This window comes from Gigantopelta aegis, chromosome 1 (assembly GCF_016097555.1).
Source record: "Gigantopelta aegis isolate Gae_Host chromosome 1, Gae_host_genome, whole genome shotgun sequence".
Classification (NCBI taxonomy): Eukaryota; Metazoa; Mollusca; class Gastropoda; order Neomphalida; family Peltospiridae; genus Gigantopelta; species Gigantopelta aegis.
The window spans coordinates 7,148,518-7,159,741 of record NC_054699.1 but is presented as its reverse complement, the minus strand read 5'-3'; the positions used below and the strand labels follow the sequence as shown (position 1 = coordinate 7,159,741).

General features: G+C 40.1%; 1 protein-coding gene across 1 annotated transcript; it reads right to left on the bottom strand.

Moving 5' to 3' along the window:
* On the bottom strand, window positions 1–10,601 carry LOC121387282 (galactose-specific lectin nattectin-like). Its single transcript, XM_041518335.1, has 4 exons — window positions 10,488–10,601; window positions 3,630–3,923; window positions 1,954–2,081; window positions 1–363 (listed from the first exon to the last, which is right to left on the bottom strand). The coding sequence occupies exons 1-4, from the start codon at window positions 10,525–10,527 to the stop codon at window positions 340–342; spliced, it is 486 nt and encodes a 161-aa protein (XP_041374269.1). The 5' UTR covers window positions 10,528–10,601; the 3' UTR covers window positions 1–339.
* Window positions 10,602–11,224: the final 623 nt, after the last annotated feature.

Here is an 11,224-nt window from a genome sequence, read left to right as displayed (position 1 = left end):
TTAAGCTAAAGTAGCGACATCTGTCTGTAAAAACCACTAACATAGTGGGGTGTTTACGAGAAAGCAAAAATTCACAATTTAAGCAAGAATCTACGTGTTAATAACAACAAAAAAAGTAAAGTGCAAATTTTGTTTTGGACTTTTATATCTTTTAAAGATGCAGTTTGGGCGTTTCAGGAATGGCTGTCGTAGGATCGGGTGTAGTCGTCATGAGAATGCTGTCGTTGTGTAGGCCTGTTAGTATGGGTATATCCGTGTCGACTGGTAATGTGGAGCCTGTGGTGGTAGCACTTGTGGTCGATTTAGTGGTTGCGGAAGTCTCGCGAGTGGTAGAGCTGGTTACCCTGACAACGTCAGTCTTATCTGTAAAATATATAATCAGTTCATAATATTAGTTCATAAACTGATAATCATGAACTTCATAAACTGATAATCATGAACTTTATAAAATGTTGAACGTTTAGGTGAATGATTAACGCTTAGATAATTGAATGATTAACACTGCACAGTTGAGCGGTTACCAACCAAGATATTATGATATGGTGAAAGCTGAATGATGAAAACAGAAGAGATGAATCATAAACACTAAAGAGTTGAATAATAACACTAAACAGTTGAATAACAACACTAAATAGTTGAATAATAACACTAAACAGTTGAACGGTTAATCTTAAATATACTTTTCAAAAAATGTAGGGGAACTCTAATAAGAATTTACAGTTGCCAAAAGTGTAAGGTATATTACCTGTGGGGAATGGTTATATGATAATAGGGAATTAATTGGGCAAACATTACAACCGGTAGTTCAGTATTACCTAATGTTTTATGACCACCAAAGATCTTGCAGGACGATTGGGGTCAAAAGTGAAATTTGAAAGTTGACGTTTTTTTATCAGTAAATTGTGAATTCAAACAATAAAAATGACTCAAAACAAAACAATAACAACTGTATGATCAACAGAATGAAAAAGATTGATAGAAATAATGTTCTACAGTGAATAATGGACCTTCCTGGAAATTGTCAAAATCGAGAATGACTCCCCACGTACGTGTACGGGGCAACTGCGTGATGCACGTGCAAACTATGGAATGAGTTTCGGTGTGTTGATAAACAGACCTGAATGTTCTTTACTAGGACTTCTGTGGTCAAAACGTATGTTAGGAATAATCGTTGATATTAACATTAATATTTCAGGTTCCCCTACCTTTTTTGAAGAGTATATATTAATTATAATGAACACTAGAGAGACGAACTGTCATCACAAAACAGTTGGATGATAAACCCTAAAACATTTAATCATGAAGTCTAAAGAGTTGAACGATTAACTGTAAAAAGTTGAATGATTAACACTGCATCCTTAAAAGATATAAAAGATACAAAATACCTGAATGTTTAACATAGCAAGATTAGTAATGAGTTATAAACAGTCGAATTATTAACTTTAAATACATTAATCATGAAAGGCAAAAATCAACAGTTGAAAGATAAACACTAAAGAGATTAATCATAAATTCTAAAGTGCTGAATTATTAACTCCTAGCAACTGAACACTTTGATTAATCGTGAACACCAGAATTGAATTATTAACACCAAACAAAGGAATGAATAACGTTAAAGAGGTTAATCGTGAATACCACGGCGTTGTAAGATTAATAAAAAGAATTGCATTAATAAGGCGAAATATGTCAATCGTGAACACCAAACAGTTGAATGATTAACACAAACAATTGCATTAATAACGCGAAATATTTCAATCGTAAACACCAAACAGTTAAATGATTAACAAACATAATTGCATTAATAACGCTAAATACGTTAGTCGTGAACACCAAACAGTTGAATGATTAACAAAAATAATTGCATTAATAACGCTAAATACGTTAGTCGTGAACAGTTGGATGATTACCACCAAACAACTGAATAAATCATGCTAAAGAGATATACTCGTATACCTGTATATGACAGGGTAGATCGAGCCACTGCATGTGTTTTGTGGCATCTAGAATCACGCAATCTTCAAACGCAGACAGGAAAAACGTCGGTTCGTGCCGGGCCCAGTGTAAGTACGTGGCGTTCTCTCCTTAAAACGAAACAGAAACCCAAATACACCACTGTACACCTAAACATTTATTTACTAGTAACCTTCTACATTTCCTTCATTTCGTTACTGGTTCGTTGAATAGTTCGTTTGTTTCTGACGCGCGAAATACGTGTACAAGCCTGATCCTGTTGATCTGGTGAATTTATATTTTCATTTCAACTAATTTTCTTGCTTATATCCAATTAAGGTTCAAGCATGCTGTCCTGGACACACACCTCAGCTACCTGAGTTGTCTGTCCAGGCCAGTGAGTTAGTTGTTAGTGAGAGAGAAGAGGGTGTAGTTGCCTCACACCTACCCATTGTGTCGTTAAAACTCGCTATGGGTGAGAGCCGTACCGGGCTGCGAACCCTGTACCTACCAGCTTTATGTCCGATGGCTTAACAACTACACCACCGAGGCCGGTGGATTTATAGTGTGGTTGTTTATCTAGTATAGGGAAGATAATTCTACATTGTTGAAAATGTTGTTAACCATAATTTGTAGCTATTTATTACCTTTTTTTTTTTTTTTTTTTTTTTCTTCCCCCCCCCCCCCTCACTTCTAACTTATAATACATTGAAACTTTAAATGCATATCCATGTAATAGCTCTGTGCAGTGCTAGTTTTGGGAGTGACAGTCTTAGTTTTGATGGTGCAGGGAGGATGCATTGTCCACTAACGGATCATCCAGGGAATGGCTGTCCTCTTATAGACGAGGCACTAGATAGAGATTGATGGAATCAACCACTGTTTTGCCAAATGCCTGTTCTACTCTGCATTATACAGACATACGGTCTTGATCGAGAATAACGGTTTTGTTGGTGTAGTTCAGATTTATACTGAACTGTTATGGTATTTGTGATATGTAAGATTTATATATTGAAGTATGCATAAATGGATAGATGTGTCAGATTTATATTGAACAATCGTGGTATTTGTGATATGCAATATTTTTATATTGATGTATGCATAAATGAGTAGCTGTGTAATATTTATCTTAAATTACTCATAAGTATATATGTATGTATTTATTTTGAACAATATATGAATGTTATGTAAAGATAATAATAATAAAATAAATAAATAAAAATAAGTTTCCAATTCTGGTTAATTAATCATACATAGAGTCGTTACAGTATAATGAACGAGCAAGCATACGCAAGAATAGTGCAATTTATTGGGAGAGACATAACAAAAAATCAAATTGATATTTAAAGAAAAACTACAATATGGGGATGCGTATCACATGCAACTTTGAACTGTATCTGCCTATATAGATACTATTTTGTGAAACAAATCTACCTGGGAAAGAATTCCATACCCCCCCCCCCCCCCTCCATCTCAGCTATATATAGTTTATCCAATAGAGGCTGCATAATAATTTAATCCAAATTTCAATCTGTATTTAATGACATATATTTCTTTCTTTCTTCGTGCAATATTATAAATATGTTGCAACATACTTAAGATATTTTTTAATCCTAAAATATATTTAAAACAATTAGACATTTGTGTTGAGGGGATAGGTATGGAAGTAGTGTATCTACCTGTGCTCCAGTGGTACTCCCCTTCAGTTTTAATATCGTTCAGTCCAATCCAGACCCGCCCATCATATCTTAACTTGTGCATCATGTCCCCAATGAAATCCTCCATACTTTTGTCCTTGACTGTGACGAGATTTCCTCCATTCACGGCGCACTCCCGCTCCGCTTGTGTCTGGATTCTAGTCTTGTAGAGGACAAACTCGTAACACATGTCACCCCGTGCTGCCAGATACTGGTTTCTCGTCAGTTTAGCAGGGCACTTGGAAACATCCGGGTCCTCTTTCTGGCTGCTGATAACTGTAAAGATATGCATATATTCCAATTAACGTTTTACACCAATGGCATTACAGCACCCTACTAATATCAGTAGAAGTAGCAGCAGCAGCACAGGCGGTAGAAGTAATAGTAACAGCAGCAGCAGCAGTAGTAGTAGTAACAGCAGCAGTAGAAGTAGTAGTAACAGCAGCAGCAGTAGTAGTAGTAACAGCAGCAGTAGTAGTAGTAGTAACAGCAGCAGCAGCGGTAGTAGTAACAGCAGCAGCAATAGTAGTAGTAACAGCAGCAGTAGTAGTAGTAGTAGTAGTAGTAACAGCAGCAGTAGTAGTAGTAGTAGTAACAGCAGCAGTAGTAGTAGTAACAGCAGCAGTAGTAGTAGTAGTAGTAACAGCAGCAGTAGTAGTAGTAACAGCAGCAGTAGTAGTAGTAACAGCAACAGCAGTAGTAGTAGTAGTAGTAGTAGTAACAGCAGCAGTAGTAGTAGTAGTAGTAACAGCAGCAGCAGTAGTAGTAACAGCAGCAGTAGTAGTAGTAGTAGTAACAGCAGCAGTAGTAGTAGTAGTAACAGCAGCAGCAGCAGTAGTAGTAACAGCAGCAGCAGTAGTAGTAGTAACAGCAGCAGTAGTAGTAGTAGTAACAGCAGCAGCAGCAGTAGTAGTAGTAGTAACAGCAACAGCAGCAGTAGTAGTAGTAACAGCAGCAGTAGTAGTAGTAACAGCAGCAGTAGTAGTAGTAACAGCAGCAGTAGAAGTAGTAGTAACAGCAGCAGCAGTAGTAGTAACAGCAGCAGTAGAAGTAGTAGTAACAGCAGTAGTAGTAACAGCAGCAGCAGTAGTAGTAGTAACAGCAGCAGTAGTAGTAGTAGTAACAGCAGCAGCAGCAGTAGTAGTAACAGCAGCAGCAGTAGTAGTAGTAACAGCAGCAGTAGTAGTAGTAGTAGTAACAGCAGCAGTAGTAGTAGTAGTAGTAACAGCAGCAGTAGTAGTAGTAACAGCAGCAGCAGCAGTAGTAGTAACAGCAGCAGCAGTAGTAGTAGTAACAGCAGCAGCAGTAGTAGTAGTAACAGCAGCAGCAGTAGTAGTAACAGCAGCAGCAGTAGTAGTAGTAACAGCAGCAGTAGTAGTAGTAGTAACAGCAGCAGTAGTAGTAGTAACAGCAGCAGTAGAAGTAGTAGTAACAGCAGCAGCAGTAGTAGTAACAGCAGCAGCAGTAGTAGTAGTAACAGCAGCAGCAGTAGTAGTAGTAACAGCAGCAGTAGTAGTAGTAGTAACAGCAGCAGTAGTAGTAGTAACAGCAGCAGTAGAAGTAGTAGTAACAGCAGCAGCAGTAGTAGTAACAGCAGCAGCAGTAGTAGTAACAGCAGCAGCAGTAGTAGTAGTAACAGCAGCAGTAGTAGTAGTAGTAACAGCAGCAGCAGCAGTAGTAGTAACAGCAGCAGCAGTAGTAGTAGTAACAGCAGCAGTAGTAGTAGTAGTAGTAACAGCAGCAGTAGTAGTAGTAGTAGTAACAGCAGCAGTAGTAGTAGTAACAGCAGCAGCAGCAGTAGTAGTAACAGCAGCAGCAGTAGTAGTAGTAACAGCAGCAGCAGTAGTAGTAGTAACAGCAGCAGCAGTAGTAGTAGTAACAGCAGCAGCAGTAGTAGTAACAGCAGCAGCAGTAGTAGTAGTAACAGCAGTAGTAGTAGTAACAGCAGCAGTAGTAGTAGTAGTAACAGCAGCAGTAGTAGTAGTAACAGCAGCAGTAGAAGTAGTAGTAACAGCAGCAGCAGTAGTAGTAACAGCAGCAGCAGTAGTAGTAATAACAGCAGCAGTAGTAGTAGTAGTAACAGCAGCAGCAGCAGTAGTAGTAACAGCAGCAGCAGTAGTAGTAGTAACAGCAGCAGTAGTAGTAGTAGTAGTAACAGCAGCAGTAGTAGTAGTAGTAACAGCAGCAGTAGTAGTAGTAACAGCAGCAGTAGAAGTAGTAGTAACAGCAGCAGCAGTAGTAGTAACAGCAGCAGTAGTAGTAGTAACAGCAGCAGTAGTAGTAGTAGTAACAGCAGCAGCAGCAGTAGTAGTAACAGCAGCAGCAGTAGTAGTAGTAACAGCAGCAGTAGTAGTAGTAGTAGTAACAGCAGCAGTAGTAGTAGTAGTAGTAACAGCAGCAGTAGTAGTAGTAACAGCAGCAGCAGTAGTAGTAGTAACAGCAGCAGCAGTAGTAGTAGTAACAGCAGCAGTAGTAGTAGTAGTAACAGCAGCAGCAGCAGTAGTAGTAACAGCAGCAGCAGCAGTAGTAGTAACAGCAGCAGCAGTAGTAGTAGTAGTAACAGCAGCAGCAGTAGTAGTAGTAACAGCAGCAGTAGTAGTAGTAGTAACAGCAGCAGTAGTAGTAGTAACAGCAGCAGTAGAAGTAGTAGTAACAGCAGCAGCAGTAGTAGTAACAGCAGCAGCAGTAGTAGTAGTAACAGCAGCAGTAGTAGTAGTAGTAGTAACAGCAGCAGTAGTAGTAGTAACAGCAGCAGCAGCAGTAGTAGTAACAGCAGCAGCAGTAGTAGTAGTAACAGCAGCAGTAGTAGTAGTAGTAACAGCAGCAGCAGCAGTAGTAGTAACAGCAGCAGCAGTAGTAGTAGTAGTAACAGCAGCAGTAGTAGTAGTAGTAGTAACAGCAGCAGTAGTAGTAGTAGTAGTAACAGCAGCAGTAGTAGTAGTAACAGCAGCAGTAGTAGTAGTAGTAGTAACAGCAGCAGTAGTAGTAGTAGTAGTAACAGCAGCAGTAGTAGTAGTAACAGCAGCAGCAGCAGTAGTAGTAACAGCAGCAGCAGTAGTAGTAGTAACAGCAGCAGTAGTAGTAGTAGTAACAGCAGCAGCAGTAGTAGTAGTAACAGCAGCAGCAGTAGTAGTAACAGCAGCAGCAGTAGTAGTAGTAACAGCAGCAGCAGTAGTAGTAGTAGTAACAGCAGCAGTAGTAGTAGTAACAGCAGTAGTAGTAGTAGTAACAGCAGCAGCAGCAGTAGTAGTAACAGCAGCAGCAGTAGTAGTAGTAACAGCAGCAGCAGTAGTAGTAACAGCAGCAGCAGTAGTAGTAGTAACAGCAGCAGCAGTAGTAGTAGTAGTAACAGCAGCAGTAGTAGTAGTAACAGCAGTAGTAGTAGTAGTAACAGCAGCAGCAGCAGTTAGTAGTAACAGCAGCAGCAGTAGTAGTAGTAACAGCAGCAGCAGTAGTAGTAGTAACAGCAGCAGTAGTAGTAGTAGTAACAGCAGCAGCAGCAGTAGTAGTAACAGCAGCAGCAGTAGTAGTAGTAACAGCAGCAGTAGTAGTAGTAGTAGTAGTAACAGCAGCAGTAGTAGTAGTAGTAGTAACAGCAGCAGTAGTAGTAGTAACAGCAACAGCAGTAGTAGTAGTAGTAACAGCAGCAGTAGTAGTAGTAGTAGTAACAGCAGCAGCAGTAGTAGTAACAGCAGCAGCAGTAGTAGTAGTAGTAGTAACAGCAGCAGTAGTAGTAGTAGTAGTAACAGCAGCAGCAGCAGTAGTAGTAACAGCAGCAGCAGTAGTAGTAGTAACAGCAGCAGCAGTAGTAGTAGTAGTAACAGCAGCAGCAGCAGTAGTAGTAGTAGTAACAGCAGCAGCAGTAGTAGTAGTAGTAACAGCAGCAGCAGTAGTAGTAACAGCAGCAGCAGTAGTAGTAGTAGTAACAGCAGCAGCAGCAGTAGTAGTAGTAGTAACAGCAGCAGTAGTAGTAGTAACAGCAGCAGTAGTAGTAGTAACAGCAGCAGCAGTAGTAGTAGTAGTAACAGCAGCAGCAGTAGTAGTAACAGCAGCAGTAGTAGTAGTAGTAGTAACAGCAGCAGTAGTAGTAGTAGTAGTAGTAACAGCAGCAGCAGTAGTAGTAACAGCAGTAGTAGTAGTAGTAGTAACAGCAGCAGTAGTAGTAGTAACAGCAGCAGTAGTAGTAGTAGTAGTAGTAACAGCAGCAGTAGTAGTAGTAACAGCAGCAGTAGTAGTAGTAGTAGTAACAGCAGCAGTAGTAGTAGTAACAGCAGCAGCAGCAGTAGTAGTAGTAACAGCAGCAGCAGTAGTAGTAACAGTAGCAATAGTAGTAGTAGTAGTAATAGCAGCAGCAGTAGTAGTAGTAACAGCAGCAGTAGTTGTAGTAACAGCAGCAGTAGTTGTAGTAACAGCAGCAGTAGTAGTAGTAGTAACAGCAGCAGTAGTAGTAGCAACAATAGCAGTAGTAGTAGTAGTAGTAGTAGTAGTAGCAGCAGCAGCAGCAGCAGCAGTAGTAACAGAAGCAGTAGTAGTAGTAACAGCAGCAGCAGTAGTAGTAGTAACAGCAGCAGCAGCAGTAGTAGTAGTAACAGCAGCAGCAGTAGTAGTAGTAACAGCAGCAGCAGCAGTAGTAGTAGTAACAGCAGCAGCAGTAGTAGTAGCAACAATAGTAGTAGTAGTAGCAACAATAGCAGTAGTAGTAGTAGTAGTAGTAGTAGTAGCAGCAGCAGCAGCAGCAGCAGTAGTAACAGAAGCAGTAGTAGTAGTAACAGCAGCAGCAGTAGTAACAGAAGCAGTAGTAGTAGTAACAGCAGCAGCAGCAGTAGTAGTAGTAACAGCAGCAGCAGTAGTAACAGAAGCAGTAGTAGTAGTAACAGCAGCAGCAGCAGTAGTAGTAGTAACAGCAGCAGTAGTAGTAGTAACAGCAGCAGCAGCAGTAGTAGTAGTAACAGCAGCAGCAGTAGTAGTAGTAACAGCAGCAGCAGCAGTAGTAGTAGTAACAGCAGCAGCAGTAGTAGTAGCAACAATAGTAGTAGTAGTAGCAACAATAGCAGTAGTAGTAGTAGTAGTAGTAGTAGTAGCAGCAGCAGCAGCAGCAGCAGTAGTAACAGAAGCAGTAGTAGTAGTAACAGCAGCAGCAGTAGTAGTAACAGCAGCAGCAGTAGTAGTAGTAACAGCAGCAGCAGCAGTAGTAGTAGTAACAGCAGCAGCAGTAGTAGTAGCAACAATAGCAGTAGTAGTAGTAGTAGTAGTAGTAGTAGCAACAATAGCAGTAGTAGTAGTAGTAGTAGTAGTAGTAGGAGTAATAGTAGGAGGAGTAGTAGTAGTAGTAGTAGCAGCAGCAGCAGCAGCAGCAGCAGCAGCAGCAGTAATAGTAGCAACAATAGCAGTAGTAGTAGCAACAATAGCAGTGGTGGTAGTAGTAGTAGTAGTAGTAGTAGTAGTAGTAGTAGTAGTAGTGGTAGTAGTAATAGTAGTAGTAGTAGTAGTAGTAGTAGTAGTAGTAGTAGTAGTAGTAGCAACAATAGCAGTGGTAGTAGTAGTAGTAGTAGTAGTAGTAGTAGTAGTAGTAGTAGTAGTGGTAGTAGTAGTAGTAGTAGCAGCAGCAACAGCAGCAGCAGCAGTACTTGCAGTAGAGTTTTTGTTTCAATATTACTATTATACTTTATTAGTAGGCCTACATTATAAAACCATGGTTCCAGACATTATATATGTGGGACATTAAATTACCTTCATTCTTTATATGTCACGAGAGACACCTGTTACTATATATTGCTGGAGGTTTGAAAAGTTAAAAGTTTGCTTTGTTTAACGATACAGCTAGAACACATTGCTGTATTAATCATCGGCTATTGGATGTCAAACATTTGGTAATTTTGACATATAGTCTTAGAAAGGAAACCCGCTATATTTGTCCATTAGTAGCAAGGAATCTTGTATATGCACCATACCACAGACAGGATAGCACAAGCCGCGGCCTTTGATAAACCAGTCGTTTGCATACGAGAAATAGCCCACTGGACTCACCGATGTGGATCCAAGCCTCACCGACCGCGCATCAGGCAAGCGCTTTAGCACTGGGCAACATCCCGCCCCGTGCTAGTGGTTTAAGAGCAAAAGCAAAAGATTAATTTCTGTGAAATTAGCGTTTAAAAACAACATGGGGGGGGGGGGGGGCGAGATCTGACTCAGTCGGTAGAGCACATGCCTGGTCTTGAGATGATTTTAGGAAGCAGGATCGAACCTACTCAGTGGAGCTATTCTCTGGTTGAGATTTTCCGTCTCACGACTGGTATATCAAAGTACATGGTTTGTGCTGTCCTGTCTGTTGGAAAGTGCGCATAAAAGATCCCTTGCTGCTAATGGAAACATGTAACGGTTTCCTCTGGAGACTACGAGTCAACATTACCGAATGTTTGACATCCAATAGCCGATGATTAATTAGCCAATGTTCTCTGGTGGTGTCGTTAAACAAAACAAACTTTAAACTTTTTTAACTTTCCAAACAGCATTAGACTGAGCGCTTTGTGCATATTATGTATAAGTCCAGATTAAATTATATTTATTTACTACTGTTTTGACTGTGTAACATTAGTACTGGATTTTACATACAAAACCTGGTAACACTGGTATTTATAACAAGATGTGATCAGGGTCTCTTGACAGCTTTACATGCTACATGCTAGTTATTATTTTCGTAATTAGTACGTAAGTATTATATTTCAATATATCACAGACATCACATTTTACTGCATCACAGACATCACATTTTATGCCAAAAAAGCAGGTCACGTACAGTGACATGCAACAGTAATTTTATAACATATGACGTTTACTTACGTGTGACACACGCCGTGTACAATACAAATATCACAAACATGTCGAATAAAGGAGCTGGGTTTTATTCCTGCGCTTTCTAACTGCGTATTTCACTATATAAAGCTTTAATCTGGTTGACATATATGTACAAACATTGCTGGTTTTCCTGACAACGCAGTCTTCGTAAAGACGTTTCAGTTGTCCTCTGGGATGACGCAGCATTATGTCAACGGCATCCCCCCCCCCCCCACCCAACCCCCTACCCCTCCCCACTCGAGTTCAACTTCACATAATCAGTCCGTAACGTTAGGAAATTCTAGGATATTAATACTTGTTTAATAACATCTTAGCCCAATTTTACCTACAACAATTTGGTGTATAACATGTTTATTTCGACATTTGGTCCCGAGAAACAGAAGAATTCCGTGATCGTCACATAAGATACTCCTATAATAAAGTAGCGAGAATTCTTTTATATACATTTTTCATAGCCATGACAGTACATACCAAGATATTCGATATACCATTTTTAAGACATTAATTGGGGCAACACTAGTACCTGGATCATTGGAGGTCAGTCGATTCTGAGCTACACACTCTCCTTAATGAATGTGACAGAAACAGAACCAGTCAAACTGTTGGCAGGTGCTTACAGCACACCGTGTATACTGAACGCAGCCTGAACTCGTACTACGTCGTGGTGATTACAGTGCTGCTGACAGATGAACTAACCTTTGACCGCCTAATGGAGCTGCAAT

Coding starts and splice junctions, on each gene's coding strand:
- LOC121387282 (XM_041518335.1), bottom strand. CDS start 10,527: ATGTTTGTGATATTTGTATTGTACACGGCGTGTGTCACAC. Junction 3,924..10,487: donor GTACACGGCGTGTGTCACAC/GTAAGTAAACGT, acceptor ATATCTTTACAG/TTATCAGCAGCCAGAAAGAG. Junction 2,082..3,629: donor GGAGTACCACTGGAGCACAG/GTAGATACACTA, acceptor TTTCGTTTTAAG/GAGAGAACGCCACGTACTTA.